Source organism: Neltuma alba, unplaced genomic scaffold, assembly GCF_004799145.2.
Source record: "Neltuma alba isolate B1F8T4 unplaced genomic scaffold, ASM479914v2 tig00004376_pilon, whole genome shotgun sequence".
Classification (NCBI taxonomy): Eukaryota; Viridiplantae; Streptophyta; class Magnoliopsida; order Fabales; family Fabaceae; genus Neltuma; species Neltuma alba.
The window spans coordinates 84,206-104,902 of NW_021633680.1; the positions used below are offsets into that span (position 1 = coordinate 84,206).

The following is a 20,697-nucleotide window of genomic DNA, read 5'->3' on the forward strand; positions in this document are numbered from 1 at the left end:
ATTTTATCGGACTGCTATAAGACCAGCTATGATGTATGGTGGTGAATGTTGGGCAATAAAGGGAAAACAAGAGCACAAAATCGGAGTAGCAGAAATGAGGATGTTGAGATGGATGTGTGGTCATACAAGAAAAGATAGGATTCGAAATGAAAAGATCAGGACAAGAGTCGGTGTGGCACCTATCCAAGAGAAAATGGTTGAAAATCGCTTAAGATGGTTTGGACATGTGCAGAGAAGGCCTTTGGAGGCCCCGGTGAGGAGGGTGGATCAAACAAGATGGAGTCCCATAAAAGAGGCAGGGGAAGACCGAGAAGAACGCTGAATGAGGTCATTGAACGAGACCTCCTAATCAACAACATATCTAAGGATTGGGTTGTTGACAGAGCACGATGGCGTCATGTGATTCATGTAGCCGACCCCACCTAGTGGGATAAGGCTTGTTGTTTGTTTTGTTTGTTTGTTTGTTGCAGGAAAGATAGAGTAAAAGAACATTTTTTTTTTTAAAAAAATACTACTTCCACTCCTAATTATAAGGATTAGTTGACTAATTTAAGGAGATCAAGAAAATAAGTTAAATTAGTTATTAGTAATAAATAGATATTGTCTCTTTTAAAATACCTTTACTAATCAAATGTATTGGTTAGAACTAACATTATTAGAAAGACTATCTTGAAAAAAAAATTTAAATATGAAAGACAAAGTAGATTATGGTCTTATATTTAAGACTAAAATAAAAATTAAACGAGATCTTATATCAAACATCGGAGGTAGTAATTAAAATAGTGGGGAGAGGGAGGAGTTACACGTACGATTACAAATACTCTACCTGTCATAATTTTATTAATCAGAGCGTAAACGAGGTGGTGCACCCAGCGTAGGCAATTTCTCGCCTCAGGTCTGCCCAATGTTTATGCATTTTCAATCACTGTGGCATTCTAGATCCATAATTTAAAAGCCCGATGAGCTCAGAATGAATATATAAACAGTAAGAAAGGGAGATAAACATGGGAGTGGAAAAGAATGGTATCAAACCCGTACAAAATTTTAAATAACTTGCCATAATTTTTTTCATTATGGTTTATTAAAACATGCAACGTGTTCTTTCTTTCTTGAAAAAAATACTTATTGCAACATGATTTAAACTGATCCTCGCTGAATTAAATCAATTAGAAACCGAATCAAACCAATAGTACGCAGCTAAACCGACAAGGTCTCAGCTTTTAATGAACCTGCAAATTTGGTTCAGTTAAGTTTTTTTTTTTTTACCGGAAAATTAAACGAAGCCGTACCTTTAAACATCCTCAACAAGATTCATTGTCTGCTTTTGTCTCCTCCTGATGCTATGCTGACTGCCCATTATTATGTCATGAAACAAAATGCAGGTAGCTATTAAATCCGAGACACATTTCTGTCGGTCACATGTTGATTGGAAAAACTGACCGTTGGATAAGTTGGACTTGATTGATTATAAAGCCTAAGTGCGCTGTGGGCACCGACTTCTCTGAAATAATGGGACGTGGCCCTAATATTTTTCTGCAACCATCCATTTACAACAATCCTCACCAGTCACCTCTAAGGCCTAAAAAGGAAAAAAAGAAATATTAAAATATTCACTTTGTGGAAGAATTTGATTCCACTCTTGTATAAATTCATATAGATTGATATTAGATTGAGTAGTGAATTCCATAAATGGTCAGATTTGTCAATTGTCGTCCAACAATGATTAAGCAATAATCCACTTGAAGGAAGCTAGCCTTCTTCTCCAGGTCCTGCTTCTGTGGTCACACGCCACTCCACTATGTTACTGCATGAAAGTTGCTTTGTGTGATCACAATTTGTTTAATGTTTACCGAGAGGTCACTTCCCAAATCATCCATGTGAGAGAGTTATATTATAAGGAGGCACAGGGAAACCAGTTGCTTAGAGGTGTTTACGAGACCTAGCTTAGCTTCCCCTCTCGTGCCCCACACGCTATGATCCATAAGTACTGCTTGATGGTAAGTCTGGATTATTGGAGGAGCAATAGCATAGACTGTCGTGCGTTGAATATATATTCATAACTGCCGACCTAGGCAGCCTAGGCAATGGAAATTTAGGATGCATAGGACGACAAGAGTGAAGGTATTGGAGAGTGAAAGAAACACGGGATATATATCAGCCTAACACACAACTCTCTGTTGGTATTATGGAAATATTAGAGTTTCCTCGGGCTCAATGGAAGATAATATATCCGAAGTTGAAAATAGAAATAGTCGTGTGTTTAAGTATATATAGCAGAAGACATAACAAAGCTTCTTATACATGCAGCCGTAGGAAATAGTTTATGACCATTTGTTCAGAACATCAAACACTTGCGTGTGCTAACTGGACTGCTCAATGTGGTCATGATATTGATGGATCCGCCAATGGAACGCATTGACTATATGCGGTGAGACGTGGGTGCTTAAAATGAGGAAGTCGGTTTCGTAATTTGACCTTTACGATCCTTTATTTCTCTGGGTTTTGCCATTCTAACTAAAAGAGTGAAAGAAAATGAGGAGTTACAGAAGAAATTAAGGTACAGGAGAACAAAAACGAAGGACCATGAAAGCTGCCGACTTCCGAAACAGTGTTAATAACAAGAAGCTAGGTTCATATTGTCATGTTCACGCATGTGCCTTCTTGCACGTACGAGGACGCACTGTTTGACTCCACGAATTCAATTAAAGAATAGATACACACACATATGTCCACACAGGAATTGAAGTGAAGTGTATGATGGGTTTAATTAGAGTAATATATTTTTTTTTCCCAGGCAAATCTATATGTATATATGTCATTTCCCGATGAGTGTGGGACATTTAGGGCGTAAATTAAGCACTGAATTATCACCGAAAGCAGGACGAGAGGCTTCTGGGGAGTGTCTGAAAATCAAAGGACAGTGAGGGTTTGGTTTGCTTGGATTTTGGTTGAGGATGTCCACATTGTACGTTGTGGTTCCTCCAATCAGCAAAGGACACGTGTGATCTATAGTCATTGTGTGATTGTGGCTTTCCAAACAAAAATCTGGTTTGCTCCTATATTGCAAGTTTGCAACCGCAAAGTTAGGGCACGATGATTCATAATAGGGTCTGGTAAATAACGCCAAACCCTCCAATTATTGGACTTGTCTCTCTACCCTTTTGCCTCCCTTCACACCTTTACAACATTAACCTCCTCTTATTGCCCTTGGAAAATGGTCTGGATTGGATTGAATTTGATGTTTAATTCAGATTTGACCGTTTTTAAAAGTACAGAATAATTATGTAATTGAAAATTTTGATCTCATAATTTGTTTTTTGATTTGCTTTCAGCGGAGGCTCAATTGGAAGAAGCTTCAAGGTCTTTATGTATATACTCCACCCGTTTGTATGTATAAGATGCAAATAACTCAATATGATTATGAAGATAAAAAAATTGATTAAAAGCAATAAATATGTAGGTATTAAAAGATACCCTTATTTATAGAGAGACATATAAATAGAGGTGGCAGAAAGAGTGCTTAATTAAATGCAATGATATCCTCCTCTTGTCCTCTTCATAGGACAAATAAAGAAGACTTTTTTTGTCCTATTTATAGGGTATTGAGAGAAATTTTTTGTATGGATATATAATTTTACCTTTTATTTATTATTGTGTTGGTTTTATTTACATGAGGTAAATGTATATTAAATAGGGATAAATTTAGAAAGTTGTTGAATTTTAAATGAGAATTAATGAAGTTTAAAATTTTTTTTGTCTGTGTAAAACATGTTAGAAGCTACTTATAAATAGGACTAGAGGAGTAACATGTACGTAATCAATAAGGGCAAAACTAAAAATTTTGGCTAAAATTTCAGACTTTTTCTAAGTGTATCTTATATAGAATTATCCTTACCCCAGAAATTATATCTTTTATAGGATCGGAGTGATTATATATAGATTTAAAAACCTACATAAACTCCTATGTATATTCACTAATATTGAATATAAAACTTTTGTAGAGCTATATATACAAAATTTTAATAGAAACAAATTGATTACTTAAAATAAAAAATAAATAAGCACAAATCACGTCAGTGAAGAATAAAATAACAATATATATTGCTACTTTACTTTCTATTATAAGATTGTAAAAGATTCTTCCGTTAATTTAATTCTTGGATGTTAATCTTTAGTCATTTCATCTTGATGTGAAGGGCTTGTTATATGATGCTTTGATTTCTGAAAAATTCTGAAAGAAAAACCATATTAGAGGTACTTATACTTTTTTTCAATTTTCAATTTGATAGTTATGTGTTTTTTGTTCTTAACTAAATCTTTAATTTTGCTCTATTAACATCATTAATCCTTATGTAGAGACTAAAAATATCAATAGAACAAAGTTATAAGAGCTAATGTTGATAAAAAGATAAAATTAAATGTTTAATTAAAGGGAAAAAACACATAGGTACTAAATTAAAAATTGAGAGAAAGTATATGTACATCCAATAATGGGGGTGTTTGGATAGAAACCAAACCAAAAATTGAAAAATTCTGAAAGAAAAACCATATTAGAGGTACTTATACTTTTTTTCAATTTTCAATTTGATAGCTATGTGTTTTTTGTTCTTAACTAAATCTTTAATTTTGCTCTATTAACATCATTAATCCTTATGTAGAGACTAAAAATATCAATAGAACAAAGTTATAAGAGCTAATGTTGCTAAAAAGATAAAATTAAATGTTTAATTAAAGGAAAAAAACACATAGGTACTAAATTAAAAATTGAGAGAAAGTATATGTACATCCAATAAATTGGAAGTGTTTGGATAGAAACCAAACCATGATTTCAGAAGTGCTTTTACGGATTACGAAGTAAATATGTGGAGGAGATTATCTCGTTTTGTGGAAAAGTGATTCTGAAACTTTGGTTTTGGTTTTGCCAAACACCCCCTTCCCAATTCTGAAACCTGAATAGAGAGAGAAACATCTTATACGGCTCCAGTAACAAAAATCCCTCCTTATTCAAGAGTTTTTTTGGGGATTCTCGCCTTAAAATTTTTTACTAATAAAGTTGCAATCTTAAATTGCATGTAAATAGTAAATACTTACCCACCACACTCACATCACGTGCAGTGTAACCAGATGGCGCATTAATATAATATAGACTTAACGGATGAGTCAATGACCTCACTTCAATAAGTTTCCCTTTAATTTGCTTCTTAATTATGCAAATCAATTGGTAAATTATACAAACTTATGAATAAGCATTTTTGTCTACATTTACCAATAATTTTTTGTCATACGTACGTACATGATCCAGGAGCTCTTTTTAATTTGATTGTTTTATCATATGTATGTACTCACTCTTGTGAATTGATGAGCTCAGGAATAGCATGTTATACGATGAAGAATCTGAAATCTGAAACATACATAAAAGAATCACAAACAATACCACGTAGCTACCAGTGCTGAATCATGCTTTTTGTTTGTCGGTTAATTCATTCGTCCAACATGATGGGCCAGAGACTGGGTAGCCGAATGAACACAAATTAAAAGCGACGCATGAGAAGACTGAAATTGGTCTAATGAAATACTACTTCAGGTTTTTAATATAAAAACCAATTAAGTAATTTGAGTAAATTAAAAAAATTTATTAAGTTAGTTATTTATAATAAATAGGTGTTATCTTTCATAAAATACTCTCGCTAATCAAGTGTATTAGTTTTAAAATTTGATAAAATATTTAATAGGTGCAATCAAGGACTATCTTAAAAAAAAAAAATATGAGAAACACGGTATATTAAAATATTATAATTAGTACCAAACTAAAATCAAACTAGTTTTTTAATATTAAGGGTCAAAAGTAGTAGTATATATAGGACCTGATTCCATGAAGTGAGAAGTCCACCAAAAAAAAGTGCAGAAACCTGAAAGATGACGGTAGTTGTTGAAGTTTTTCAGTACAGTTAATGATGTCTTTTGTTATTGTTGGTTGATCTGTTCCTAGCTACATTCAATTACATTTTTCTTTTCCTATTCTTACCAACCCTAGAATTCAGATATATATTGCGTGAAAACAAACCGGCTAGTGATTATAAAATTTGAACAGGACAGCATCAATCGACGGAGGATACATATATATATATATATATATATATAATATAGGAAGGGGGTCAAGAAATTTCTATTTTTAAGCAATCATACACACCTTCAATCATTGCTAAAGAGGGTTCCGTTTGGATAAAATGAAAAGGAGCATTCTGATGACATTAACATCTTCAATATTAGGGTTTAATTTAGGGTTTTTTTAATAAAAAAACCCTAATAGTTTAAAACTTCCCTTCTGGGTGCATGCATCGGAAAATATGATAAGTTGATGATGGCATCAGAAACTATAAGATCCACTGTGATTAGTGGACCATGTGCTGTAGAATGCGTGACAAAAGGGCCCTGATTAGGACTATTCAAGATAATAAAAAATCTGTGTCTTACATTTCAACGTCCTGCTGCATTCAACTAGTTAATAGCTTTGAATTTCTCTTTCCTCACCTGTCTCTATTTAAGACGCTCCTTCGTCCTCGTCATGAGAGCAACTTCTCAAAGGAACAAGAAAGAGAACCAAAGTTAAAATCTTTCAGCACTGATCATCATGTCTGGCCGAAGAACTTCATCAAGACTCTCAGAGAATGAGATCAATGAGATTGTTTCCAGGTTAAAGGCAGTACTGCCACGACTGAACCGAGGAACCAACTCAAGGGTATGACTTATACATATATATTGAGATATTTTAAAATATTTATCTGTTGCCTAAACCTGACTGATTCAAGTTCACTCTTTATCTGCTAGTTCCTTTATAGTGAGAAAGTGGTATTAAATGAGGATTGTTGGTTTTGTGGATTTTGGTGCAGGCATCAGTATCGAAGATTGTGAAAGAAGCTTGCAGTCACGTCAAGAAGCTTCAGAAAGAAGTGGATGAACTGAGTGAGAAATTATCAGGGCTGATGGATTCTGCGGATATCAGTGATATTGACGAGCAAAGCCTTCGAAATATTCTCCAACAGTAAATTAAGTTCCTATACTTCCAACCCCACCATGGCCAGCTAGCTAGCTAGTGTATTGGATTGCATATGTCTTCTCAAATTATCTGATGTTCACCTCTCTAGATGAACACAAAATAGACCTACTTCGTATTTACTGGGAGAGAATCTTGTTATATATGTCTCCCATATATATGTTATTAATGTGTCATGTAAAGTCGAAGTACCTATTCCTTTCTTTGATATTATACTATATTTAGGTGATAGAATAGAATCTAGTACTCTGGGGACAGATACATGCAGCTGCAGTTATGTGATTGAAGTTTTAAGTGTGTTATTCTCAATTGGGTGGGGCCTGTACATTATATAAATTTGAAAGAAAATGGGTTGTTTTATTTATAATTTTCAGATAGTATAATTTGTTATAAATTTTATGTATGATCATAGTTAGGTACTGGTTATACTTAAACTTTGTCGTGATAACTAATTATTTTGTTCCTCCTTTATTTTGAGTTTATCCATAATGAAGGTGATACTCAATGTAGTATATTTTATTAAGTTCAACGTAAAAATATGCTAAACGAAAATGACTTATAGTTTTATATATACAGAATTAATTCAAGGGATGAAACTCAAATGTTATCCCCAAAGTTTGAAGTTTTGATCTGCTGTTTATAGGAATGAACATTCTTTCATGAGCTGACTTTCTAGGTGTCATAGATTTTTCTCAAAAAATCTTATCAATTGATATTTATGAGATTACAAGGCCTTAATGTGAGACTCATGAAGATCTTGGGCTGTGTAACTGTAACCTTCTATGCCAGCACTGTTTGATTTTCTCGGAGAGGATCTTTATTGTTGTGAAACCAAATCCCATTGATTCAATCTAAGAGGTGTTTAGAAACATCCAAAAGTATTTTTATTTTTTTAGCAAATCAAGATAAACTCCACATATTTATTTTATATGCCATAAAATTACTTTTAAAATTATAGTTTGGTTTTCATCTAAACACTCCCCTAATAAATCTGGTGGATAATATTTTTACTACACATACCATTTATCATCGATAATTTAAAAAAAAATTACGCAAGCAACATTTATTGTAAAAATGGCGATTGGAAAATAAAAAGGAAAAAAAAATGAAACAAAGGACCTTAAGTTTTCAGATTTTATCATTTTAGAGGAACAATTTTGTTTGAATAAAGGTAGGGCTATGTCTTAAGGGGTGTTTGAATGAAATCAAACCATGGTTTAAAGAATAATTTTTGAAAAATAGATTTTGGAAGAATAGGTGAAGAATAGATTTTGTGAAAAAGTGATTCTGATAAAATGAGAGTGTTTGAATAGTTGTTATTGGAAACACTTTTTATATGTGCAAATTACTAAAAAAAAGCAAAAGTTAATATAATAATTACATAAAAATAGATTTTATAATATATTTTAATTTGAAGGAATAAAATTGTTAATAATATATTTTTTACCAACATAATTAATAATATATAAGATAATATAGTTAATAAATAATTAATGTGTGTATATATATTTATAAGATATAAGATTAAATATATTTATAGAAAAATAATTAAAGAGTGTTAAAGTCATATTATCGTTGGGATCTACTATGACAGGCATAATCATATTCTCCAATTTGAGTCATACACAAAATGAATTCACTTCTTCTAAAACCATGGTTTTGAGCTCAAAACCATGATTTTAGCCTAAAACTGTGATTTGCTGATTTTTTTTCTCATGTTTGGCAAATTTTTGACCCAAACCCCAAAACCATAGTTTTAGGTATTTGCCAAACAGGCCCTCCATGTAAAGGTTTTGGTGGAAGGCCATGGGCAACAAGTCCTCCCATATAACAGGCCTTTTTGACCAATGTTGGGACTGGACCATACAGATCTGGGCTAACATTTTGGGCCTGACCGCTTGACGGAAATGTTCCTTTCTTTTTTTAATTTAAATGGCCTTGGTATTATCATCTGGTTTGGAGGGAAGCTCACAAGGCTGATCAAATCACTTTGGGTACGAGTGGAGAACGGGAAAAACATAAGTGATATGAGATTTAAACACTTTTGTTAGATTGAGGCATTTGAGGAAAACAGCAAGTCAGCTTCAGCTGCGAACATTGCAAATCCATTTTGATATACTCCTCCGGTCCTAAATATAAAACCCTTATACACACTAGTATAGATATTTTATATTTAGGATGGGAAGAGAATTACTAATAAGATGGCAAGAAAATAAAAGCAACTCATGCAACTCTTATTGGAGGAGGTAAAAAGCAATTCCCTTTTCAGGCTACTCAGAAAGGAATGTAAGTAAGTTTTGTTGAAGCTCATTAGACCAAATTTAAATACAATTAAATTCAGATAAGCGCAGTGTTGGGACTAATAGATTCATTGACGTGTATTCCAAGCCTGCTGCTGATTTCTTCAGCTACGCGAGAATCAAACATCAATTAACACACACACGCACACAAGATAAAATCATAATATTGACTCGCAAGTCCCACACAATTGTGTGCTGTATGGAGGAAGGCGTCAAATTAAAAGCAAAAGCAAAATTTATAAACTCACTTCCAATTGGAAATTTCACAAAGTACATAGATTACAGGTAATGGGGTCAGGGTGGGAATTAAAAGTACAAACTAAGAGTAGTACTTTTGAAATGAACTTGGAAATAAGAGTGCAAATAGGTCATGCCTCTAGTAGGTGGCTTGACACTCTAGCCTGGCTAAGGCATGTTTAGCGAATAGATCAGGTTCAAGTTCTTTTTTGAGTTGGTCCAATTTTTATGAGTCATGACCTATTAGGTTAATTTGACTTTTATTTTGAGATACACAATTACATTACTACCCTTAGGTTTTTTTCATTTGACTTCATCCCCTCATTCACGCTCACATACATGGAGCTGACAAATAATTAGAGAGCATGTTGTTTCTTTACGTCATTGTGTATGATGCCAGATTATTCGATGGATGGTACTATAGGAGTCCACTGATTAGCCGTCGACTTGTAGAGAACGCACGGAAGAGCAGCAGGTCGTGATAGATTTAAGAAAGCCCATATAAGGTCAGTGCACTTTTGCTCATCCTTGAATTACTGGATTGGATTGACCATATTTGTAGATAATCACCACTGTCAATTTCCTGGTTGAGTATTTTTGTGTTTATATTTGGCATCCCAACCATCGAATTCGAATGGGAACATGTGAGCTTTCTTTAGCCAGCCATCTATATAACTACTCGTCAGCTGTTCTGGTTAATCATAAAACCTGTCCAACCATTGAAACTTGAACCTGAACCATTCCCTTGATACGGCTAACGTCTAAAACATCAGTGAATCTTGGATTAACAATGAACTGCTTTTATCACACGTTTAATTGGCTATTCCCTCGTCGGCTATTCTAAATATATAACTACCAAGAATATCAAAACCCACAATAAAGTGATAAACAGTAATCTCCATTGCAAACTAGCGAAATCAATTAATTAATCCCAATGGCCTACACGTACCCTTCTAGTTGCAACTGGCGATCCCCTAACAATGGGCATAAACCATATCATGATATTCCACAAACAAGTAAACCATCGATTTAAATCAGAAGCTACAACTTATTAGTGGGGTGCTGACGCCATTAGACAAATCAGTGACCTCGAGTCTAGGAATTTTGAGCAAAACTTGTAGATTTGGGATAGATAACGTTCCTTTTACCGAAAAAAATTGTTCAATAACATAACTTGGGCAAAGCTTTCTTCAAACCAGAAACAAGGAGGATTGTAAAATATGACACTGAATCATGCAATAAACTAAAAACACTAACGACACAGAACTGACACAAGATCTAAGAGTGCTAGCAAAAGGATAGATCCATAATTTACTCCTCATCCTCCTCATCTCCATCTCCGCCAGCAGCCTTCTTGGCAGCAGCCCTTTGGTTCCTTCTCTTCACTCTTCCAGGACGTCCGCCTCCAAATGGACTTGTAAGTGAAAAGTCAATGTGCTTCTGGGAATCAACTCGCACCATGAATGATGGGATGTTCACAACCTGCCTCCCAACCCTGACAAGCCAAATAGACATAGAAATTAATTTCCAAAGGCAGCCAAAAAAAAAAAACAAAAGAAAAAAAAGAAAAAAAGAAAACAGATTGCAACAATAGATGTGCATTCATCAGAGTCACTATAAACTAAGATTAACTGCGCAAAGGGAAATTTTATTCATACGAAAACTGAGTCATGGATACAGAAGCAAAAAGATTAGAAATTAGAACTTAGAAGCAAATGACTTCGTTAGCATCCATTAATAAAAAAGGAAGCATTTTACCAAATAGGAAAAGTAGCAATTCTCTAAGTATGCCAACATCTAACCCTTCTTGAACAAAGTCCATAATTCAAAATTTGAGGGCACAATGTATCACCGAAAAAAGAAAAAAATTTGAGGGCACAGTAACTTATAGACAAATTGACTTTAATCTTTACTTATCCATCAAAGACTCAAGCACCACAAGCTGGACCAATCGTAAGTAAACTCTGGCACTCCCGTGCATAACCTTAAAACCCTAACACATCTTAAAGCTTCCCAAGTAATAAACACAAAACTCCTAATATCATACAAGAAACAAAAAAAGATTTTTCAAATTAGTTGGCAGAAATAGGAGACCACTAAACCACAAGTCTCACAAGCAGGGCAGCTATTTTGCGGCAGGGAAGAATATCTGAACTCCCAGCATTATGAAGGCATTGCATAGCAGATATTACAATCCCTACTATTCAAATCTTCCAACTAACCACACTAGCAAAATTGCTTGACACTAATATTTCAACTGGATTAAAAGAGATAGGGCAGATAGAAAACCTTATATGCCTCTGCCTGATGAGGACCCTAGCATGATGAATTGACTTGGCCATCCCTGATTTGAACACAAGTGTTTGAAGACGACGCTCAAGGAAGTTCTCCACGGTCAAAGCCAAGACGTAATCGAGCTTGTTCTGACTCTCATCTAAAAGCCCATAACGAAACATCCTACGCAGAAGAGCTTCACCCTCGAAGATCCGACGTGGGTTCTTCTCATCAAGGGTCAAAAGCTCCCTTGCGTTATTACGGATACGACTCAGAGCGTACTGAACCCTCCACAGCTCCCTCTTGCAGCGAAGTCCATACTCTCCCACAAGCCTCAGCTCAGCATCCAAACGCTCCTTCTCATATGGACGGCGAGGCTTCTTGAAGGTCTTCCCATCTATTAAAGAATGGGATATGTTATAAATTGATCACCAAATATTTTCGGAATGTTTACATAAGAATGACCAGATTCAAAAAAAAAATTTGGTTCAATAATGGTGAAAAAAGTTAAATACCATACTACAAAACAATTGCAAATTATCGGGAGAACATCAATCTTCAAATTAACCAGAAGCAAGCATTGTTCAAGGAACAAATCAGTGAACATTGTTAAAGTTCACAGCAACACGCATGGAAAAAAAGCGATCATTCTAAGAGAGACTTACAGTTGCGGTAGAATGAAACGTGAACCATGGCTCTTGTTCGTCGGAGCCGTCAGGTCACGTTCTCAGGCTTCTTTCCTGTGGCGCCCTAAGTATCCAATCCAACCAAGACGGAAGAAGTGCGCACCTGCATCCTTTTAAGGCACCCGAATGCCAAAACCCTAATTCCCAGCAGAGGAATTTTAGGCTTATGGCCCACTATGGGATAGAAGCCCATTTATCAACATTCTTTGGGTAGCCCATACTATAAATACCCTTTGGCCCATGCAGCTTTTAAACGTTTATACCCATTTACCTGTACTAATTTTTTTTTTTTGCCAGACGTTAACTCAGAGTAATTTCTCTCTCGTTTTTTGCCGAGAAACACCTCGTTTTACAAAAATTCGTCACTTTTATAGTTATAACTATAATTAAATACATTTTTTCCTATATCACTCAGTTCAACATTTTAATTTAAGAACTTGAAAATATTTTTTGGTTTTATAAAAGATATATAAAATAATATTTTATCTCGTGATCAATATATTATATAAAAAAATCACTTTGTCAATTTAGATCTAATTTTTTTCCAGTCAAATTAGAACAAGTAAATTTTGAATTATAAACCAAATTAAAAAGTGCTGATTATCGGGTTAATAATGAATAAAAAGTGTATAGTTTCTAAGTTATAGAAAGCTTGCCAAGTTCGGCCCCTGCCCCCAAGATTAGGTTTGCATCAGTATCACTTCCTTCAATGCAAACATTGTTTTTAATTGTGGTTAACGACAAAAAGGTATGATTTTTTTTACTAAAACCAGCAAAAGCATTGTTGAGCGCGTGTGTTACTGTTAAGCCTTTTGGATAATCAGCTAACGAAACAACCAAAAAATATAGCGGTATGTTATTTAGGGGTGTTCAATTTGTCCCGTCCCGGTCATTCTGTCCCGGTCCCGGTGAGTTCGGGACGAGACGGGACGGGACGGGACGGGACGCGGGACGGGGTCGTCCCGTCCCGGGATTTTTTTTTCTTTTAAAAATTATTTATTAATAATTATTATTAGATTATTCAATTTACTTATTAATAATAACTCTTATTTTTATGGTGATTTGTAGCTCTTAAGTTGTAGTATTATCTTAACAAAATCTCCTTCCTCAATAAAATAATTCATAAAGTCATTATATAGTGTTTTTTTTACGATATTTTTTTTACGGTATTATTTTTACACTTTTTTTATGCTATATAATTAAGCTTTCTACATAATATTTTTTTTATAATGTTTTTATCTTTAAAAGCTCAATAAAAAATAAGTATTATAATATAAAAAAATTCATATAAAAAATTATGTTATCTTTTTTTTTAAAAAAAAAGGGGGAAGTGGGACGGGACCGGGACGGGTTTGTCCCCACCCCTAATGTTATTGGCCGACCAAGACACAAGTCACCACACAAACACACGGAAATAAATTAAATATGGAGCCTTCTTAAGAATTTCTTGCGAGGGTGGATGGCTTGTAGAACCTGTGGATATTTAGCCTGAACTAACTTAACCTATTTAAAAATATAAATAGACTAAGGTTAAGCCGACCTAAATCTATTATAAATTTATAATTATTATAATATAAAAATTTAGTTGATACTATTATTTCCAATATTCTCTTTTAATTTATTTTTTTATACGTAGTTAATGCTTATTAAATTTTGAAATATATTTTGGAAGTGAAGATGAGAATACAATTTAAAATAGTAATGTCAATAAATTTTAAAAACATAGATAAAATAGTAAAAAAATTAATTAAAAAAATTTATACTAGAAGGATAGCTAAAAAAAGGGGGAAGAATTGATAAATTAATTCATTTGTGTGTTATGTTAATCAAATTATGATATCCCTAGATTCTTTGTAAAGTTAATAATTTTTTCCTATTTATTTGTCTTAATTTTAGTTTTCATTCTATACTTATACGTAGTTCTATTCTAAATTTTAATGTATAATTATAACTTATTTTCAATAATATTAACTATAATTAAGATTTAAAATAGTACTTATGATATTAAAAATTAAATAAAAGATAAGATTAAAAAATAATTATTATGTATTATGTATTTTTTATTTTTTTACTAGTCTATATATTTTTTATTATGCATTTTAAAATTTTTAATATTACAGGTCTTGTTAATAAGTTTAAGCCAGGCCAAACTTTTGATTGGCAAAATTTTGATCGGCAAAACCTAGACTGAAAAAATGCATGAAAACTCACATGTTAGGCCTGTGAAAAACAAACCCTAATTTAACCTGATCCTGTTTCCACCCCTGCGTGCGAGCTGATGTAAAAGAATCAACGGGATTCAACACCCCCCCTCCTCAACAGTAATATGATACTCGTATTTTCAAAAATGAAATCTTTTTCCTTGTCATTTGGCACCAAAATAGGAGGATGACATCATCAAATTCAAATGAAAACGAGCAAACTGCTTACTAATTATTATTAAATTCTCACTCTTTAAGGGAAAAGATTGGATTCCCACCTGTCCATGCGTTAACTTTTGCGTCAATGGTGAGTGGAGTGAATACGTGAATTGGCAGCGGGACTGTGGAGTCTGGGTTTTCTCTTGGTTTCGTGTTCGTGTCCTATTTCGTTCTCTTTCATTCGGCATTCTCAATTATTCACTCACCGTTCAATTCCCTTTTGCTGCATTCCCATTTTACCCTAAATTTGTTTCACCATTCCTAATATTTCGTCCCTAAATCTTGACCCCTCCCTCTGCACGAGTCTCCGTAGTCATCGTCCTTTTCTTCTTCTTCTACCTTCTTCCATTCCCAACCCCACTCCCCTCCGTGGGCTCTCCTGAAGGATAAGTCTTCTGGGATTTTACCAGAAATGGCGTCGAGTATAGGCATTATGGACAGTGCCTATTTTGTCGGTAGGAATGAGATTTTGAATTGGATCAACAATAGACTTCAGCTGAATCTCTCTCGCATTGAGGAGGTAACTTTGGGTTTTGTTTTGCGTGTTATATAACTTATATTACACTCTCAGACAGGTATCTGTTTACCTTCTTCCATTTCTTGCTCGCTGGATTGAGTGAAATCTGTATCTCATTCCCTTGCTGGGTCGCTACACTAAGGCTGAAGGATTGCTTCCATTCCTTTACGTATCCAGGAAGAATATTATCTCTTGGGGCGTTTTCCTTGTACTACATGACGTCCTGGAGAAACTAGTTCTCCTGTTAAATTTATTGTCACAAACTTTCTCGAAAGACCCAATTTGGAATTGCCTAAGAAAATAGTACGGATTACAGCCTTGAAGGATGTTGCGAGAACTCTACAAAGTTGGACTCTAGTAGTCTTATTCGTAATGCATTTAAATATTGATTGGACGTGTGAAAAATTCACCGTATGATATGCTTCAGCGTGATAAATTGTTTGCTCTGTTTTAAACTTTGTAAACAGCTTTTCTACTCAAGATAATTTATCAGAGTTGGTTTTTATGTTTTCAGGACACGATTCCTATTAACATATGCCCTGTTTGCGTAGGCATTAGAGTGTAAATGATTCTCGCATCGTATACAGCCCAAGATTTAAAGAATTTTTTTTTCCTTTCAATTCCACTATTGGAGCAAATTGGCTATTGTTGTGCTTGTATAGGCCCACATATGTTTGACTTGCTGATTGTTAAATTCACAATGAATATGGAAACTCAGAATGAAGTTAACAACTGCATTGTCCAAATTGTTAATGCTGTTTTCAAATGTTGAAATTCGTTTGTCTATCATCATTTTGTTGTGCTTCAAACTCAAAATCTAGAGTCTGTCTTCTTTTTTCTCTTTCCTTTTTGTTTTTGGTTTAAGAGGCAATGAATTTATTTCATCATCAAAGATGGTCGTGCTGATAACCTGGAAATTGACTTTTAAGTGAACCCTCGAGTTACTTCAGGCGTATCAATCTTTAACTATCTCTAATGGAATCCTACTTTTGATTCTGATCCTGCTTTATTCTATTGGCTAGGCTGCATCTGGTGCTGTACAATGCCAGATGATGGACTTGACATATCCAGGGGTTGTTCCAATTCACAAGGTGGCAGCATGGCTTCAGTTATCCTTTCTATTCTGACCTTATAATGCATCTTAGTTGAAAGATTGATAACTTTTGCAATCTGGCATTTATTCCAGGTGAATTTTGATGCAAAAACAGAGTATGATATGATACAGAATTACAAAATTCTGCAGGAAACACTCAACAAGCTGAAAATTGACAAGGTAATTCCATTTGTAATTTGTACGCTAAGGAGCTATAGTTCTTCCTGGAATTATCTGTTGCGTCTCACCTTGTGTGTGTGTGTGCGCTTTTTTTTTTTTTTGGGGGGGGGAGGGTCTCTGTCTCCCATTCCAAGAACATTGTCATTCCAGCTAGTACTCTATTTAGTTTGGACTCGATTGAGATATAATAAAATGTTGAGAGAAGTACTTTACTCTCCATGAATTAAGAAATATGGAAAGTGAGAAATATTGCTTGGTAGCCGGCTTATGATAACTTTTGGTTGTGATATCTGTTCAGTGTCTTTCATTCCAGTATGACATCATGGTAATCATAATTTCTTTATTGAGGTTTCAATAGAATGATTTACCATCAATAAAGTTTTATCTTTTTTTCCATAAACTTAATTTTTTCTTTCATATCAGCTGTTAGTATGGATGCTCGAATATGCTTTTATCTGGGTATGCTGAATGGCATAATTCCATTCCAGATTCAGATCTCTCCTTTTTTTTTCCCCTTATTTATTGATACCTGTTTTTTTCTTATTTATGTTTTTATCCTGAAATATGCTTTTATTTATGTTGTTGGTTGCATGGGTTCTATGCCATCACGTGAATAATCCTCATGATTTATGGCAATATCTTAAAGACAAAATTGCATACATCAAAGACTGCTATGAAAGTACTATGGCATAATTATAACTTGTGCTTCCTTTTATTGTTCTAACATTACTACCTTCTCACAGCATATTGAAGTTAACAGGCTTGTTAAAGGACGACCTTTGGACAACTTGGAGTTCTTGCAATGGCTGAAACGCCACTGTGATTCTGTGAATGGTGGCATTGTGAATGAGTATGCTACTTGCTCTAGCATCCTTTTCATCGTTTAATACACCTTTGTATATTTAGACAAATGATACTGCGACATGCATTTAAGGTACTCATATTTTACTGTCTGTTTGTGTCAAATCTTGTCCATTCTTGCAGGAACTATAATCCTGTGGAGCGGAGGAACAAAGGTGGAAAAGACCGGACTAGGAGCTCTGTGAGGAACACAAAATCACTGCAGACAAACATCATGAATAATCCTGCTTCAAGCAATGCATTCAATTCTAATAGAACTTCTGGTTGGCTTATTAGCATCTCCCAAGTCTGACTGCAATTTTCCTATTAGCTTTACCATGTTACTAGTTTTTTTAATTCTCTCATTTTCTGGTCACTTCTATTTGGCTCATTCTTTGAGTACAGGGTCCAAACAGTTTCAGTCAAGTGAAGCAGCTTCTTCAGCAGAGATTCAGGCTTTGTCAAAGGAGGTACGAACATTAGGGCCTCTATATTTGTCATTCTATACCTAGGAAATGGCTGCATAATAGTTGATTCTCCTTTTGCGTATTGCTGCTTGGTTCCAAAACTTCACTCAACCAAAATTTATATGTTCTATATTAGCACTTCCTTTGATAGTTTGTTGCTCAAATTTTAATTGGAAAAACCCGTCTACCTTCTTACTTTATTCATTGTTTAGTTCTCTATTCTTCTGTTTCACAGGTTACTGATCTCAAACTTTCTGTGGATCTCCTGGAAAAAGAAAGGGACTTCTACTTTGCAAAATTGAGGGATATAGAAATTCTTTGCCAGACTCCAGCACTAGAGAATCTCCCTGTAAGAGTTCTCATGAAGGCTTGCATTGCTTCTATCTTTTTTCCCCTTGCATTTTCAGTGATAAGATTTATCTCTTATTTTCTTTTAGCCCGTCATATGTCATTCCCATCTTCTAGGCTTCTAGCTAATGCTTTTCTATCATCTGTATTTTTAAGTAGTTTTTTCCCACATGGTTATCATGTAGCAGATTGGATGAATTGTGGTCAGCCGTAGCCCTCAAATTCTCCAACTATTAATTCTTGTCTAAGATACCTTGTAGAGTCTGAAAATCTCAAATAACTTTTCTTTTCTGCTTGTTGCACGTTGGGTTGTCCGCCTCCCTCAAAAATCAAAATGCATGTCTGCCATGGTACTAGATTCTGTAAATTTGGACCACGTTGCATGTATAAATTTTACAAACTTTTAATTCCCAAACGCATGTTGTTGATCCAAATAATCTCAAGCTCATTATCAACGCGTTAAGTGCTTTTTACCTATACATAGTTTGCTTACAAAATAAACCAGATTCTCGGACGAGTTATAAGTGTAAGCTATTGTTCATATGTTCCATTTGCAGATGTCTGTCGCAATAAAGAAGATTTTGTATGCTGCTGATGAAAAAGAATCAGCATTAGAAGAAGCGCAGGATTATCTTAACCAAAACTTGAATATTAATGATGCTGAAGAACAAGCAGAAGCTGAAGCCGACCCGGAAACTTGATCATCTTGGAGAAATAGCTTATCCTGATGCCGTTTAACATGCCTACTGCTGTTTTCAGTGACATGATGCCGCTGATCCTTCTCGTGGTTATCGAAGGGTGCTTTTGTTACCCTTGAAGGAGCTGGATGGATAATGACAAAGCAAGCAATAACTGTTCGTTCCAGCTAAGTTGTTATCACCATCCTTTTCTTCTACTGAATAAGATTGTAAGAACTTTCTGGCAACTGCAGTTTGAGAAGTGGAAGTGGTTATAGGCTTATAGCCATAGTTGGGACTTGGGAGTATCGTTTTGTAGGTCCTCTGTAATCCCAGTGTTCTGAGTGGTTTTTTATGTCTCGAATAACATGGTTACTGTATTGTATTTTGTCAGTTATTTTAATTTATGAGATCAACGTTGGCATATTAGTAGATCTGCGAAGACTGGAATATTCCGTTCGTTTGAGCTGGGAATTATGTGGGGGATGGAGTTTTACTGTTTTCCACAATAGAATCAATTGAGATTTACACATAATAGCATGTACCTCTGATTCGTGCCCTTCTTTACCATTGGAGTTTTGGAACAAGGACAGTAAAAATATTGAAGAGAAGTGACTGAGTATTAGAATTGACATTAGTGTATGGTTGATATAAATGGTAAGAAGGTTTTTTTGTTCACTACTCAAAAACAGTCAATATCTAATTAGTAAAGAATATTCTTGATCTTACAATCTGGCCCCAAAAAAAAAAATTCTTGGTCTTACAAAAAGATAATGGCAGTAAATTAATAACAATAGTCACGGATGAGAGGGAAGATTCCCCCGCCTTTTTCAATCAAATATTAATTCATAAATGAAAAGACTTCATATTATCAAATAAAAATAAAAAAATAAATTGATAGTAATAAGAAAGATACAATAAAAATTTTATAAATATAACCTGTTTTCTACGTATTAAGGAATTCCTCTCTATTATCCGTTCCTTTTGAATTCATCAAATCAACCTGGCAAGTGGCAACAGCCCTTCGACCTTTCGCTCAATACAAAACATCAGTTGCTTATTATGCCTGGTATGTTGTAGCTCTTTGACATAAAATGTTTTTATATAAAGGGACGTAGTGGGTTTGATCGGTGAATATCCTAAGATTCTGAGGGAAATTTAGTTAAAAGTTCGTCTTCAAAAACTTTATTGTTTAAAATGATCTAAATTTAAGTGAATGTAACTATGATTTGTAAGTAGAAGTTTTTTTCTTCTTCTGTTGTATGAAATATAGTATCAGTATCAATGATGTGCAACAATCATCAATATGAAAGTTATTTACATACAGTAAAAAATATATTACACACAATAGAAGAAAAGTTATACTCATGAATCATAGATGTATTCGTTTAAATTTAAATGTTTTTAGCTAATTAAAATTTTAAACAAGCATTTTTAACCAAATTTCCCAAAAAAAAAATTACTTATTATATGCTATATGATTTATTACTTCTGCCCAAATAAATTCCGTTCCCCCCGCCCCCAGAAAAAAAGGGGGGTTAAGACGCAAACCCATATATTATCGCTCAAGAGCAATATTGCCAAATTTTTTGAGTTTAATATCA

At 34.3% G+C, this 20,697-nt stretch overlaps 2 protein-coding genes across 3 annotated transcripts; one reads left to right on the forward strand and one right to left on the reverse strand.

The window, feature by feature from the left end:
- Positions 1-10,587: 10,587 nt before the first annotated feature.
- On the reverse strand, positions 10,588-12,627 carry LOC114744482 (40S ribosomal protein S9-2). The gene is made up of 3 exons (XM_028932655.1): positions 12,531-12,627; positions 11,881-12,262; positions 10,588-11,086 (listed from the first exon to the last, which is right to left on the reverse strand). The coding sequence occupies exons 1-3, from the start codon at positions 12,556-12,558 to the stop codon at positions 10,903-10,905; spliced, it is 594 nt and encodes a 197-aa protein (XP_028788488.1). The 5' UTR covers positions 12,559-12,627; the 3' UTR covers positions 10,588-10,902.
- A 2,367-nt stretch (positions 12,628-14,994) lies between these two features.
- LOC114744496 (microtubule-associated protein RP/EB family member 1A) lies at positions 14,995-19,527 on the forward strand. 2 transcript variants are annotated; one of them, XM_028932671.1, is made up of 8 exons: positions 14,995-15,491; positions 16,538-16,579; positions 16,675-16,761; positions 17,505-17,611; positions 17,746-17,885; positions 18,007-18,071; positions 18,304-18,417; positions 18,974-19,527. In XM_028932671.1, the coding sequence occupies exons 1-8, from the start codon at positions 15,384-15,386 to the stop codon at positions 19,115-19,117; spliced, it is 807 nt and encodes a 268-aa protein (XP_028788504.1). In that variant the 5' UTR covers positions 14,995-15,383; the 3' UTR covers positions 19,118-19,527. The 2 variants fall into 2 exon arrangements, with proteins under 2 accessions (XP_028788504.1, XP_028788503.1); XM_028932670.1 differs by having other exon boundaries at positions 14,997-15,491; positions 16,511-16,579.
- Positions 19,528-20,697: the final 1,170 nt, after the last annotated feature.

What these genes read in the sequence shown, in the direction of transcription:
- LOC114744496 (XM_028932670.1), top strand. Translation starts at nt 15,384, where the DNA reads ATGGCGTCGAGTATAGGCATTATGGACAGTGCCTATTTTGTCGGTAGG. An exon ending in ATCTCTCTCGCATTGAGGAG is followed by an intron (nt 15,492 to 16,510) that starts GTAACTTTGGGT and finishes TCTATTGGCTAG; the next exon opens with GCTGCATCTGGTGCTGTACA. An exon ending in AATGGTGGCATTGTGAATGA is followed by an intron (nt 17,612 to 17,745) that starts GTATGCTACTTG and finishes CCATTCTTGCAG; the next exon opens with GAACTATAATCCTGTGGAGC.
- LOC114744482 (XM_028932655.1), bottom strand. Translation starts at nt 12,558, where the DNA reads ATGGTTCACGTTTCATTCTACCGCAACT. An exon ending in CGTTTCATTCTACCGCAACT is followed by an intron (nt 12,263 to 12,530) that starts GTAAGTCTCTCT and finishes ATTCTTTAATAG; the next exon opens with ATGGGAAGACCTTCAAGAAG. An exon ending in ATCAGGCAGAGGCATATAAG is followed by an intron (nt 11,087 to 11,880) that starts GTTTTCTATCTG and finishes TTGGCTTGTCAG; the next exon opens with GGTTGGGAGGCAGGTTGTGA.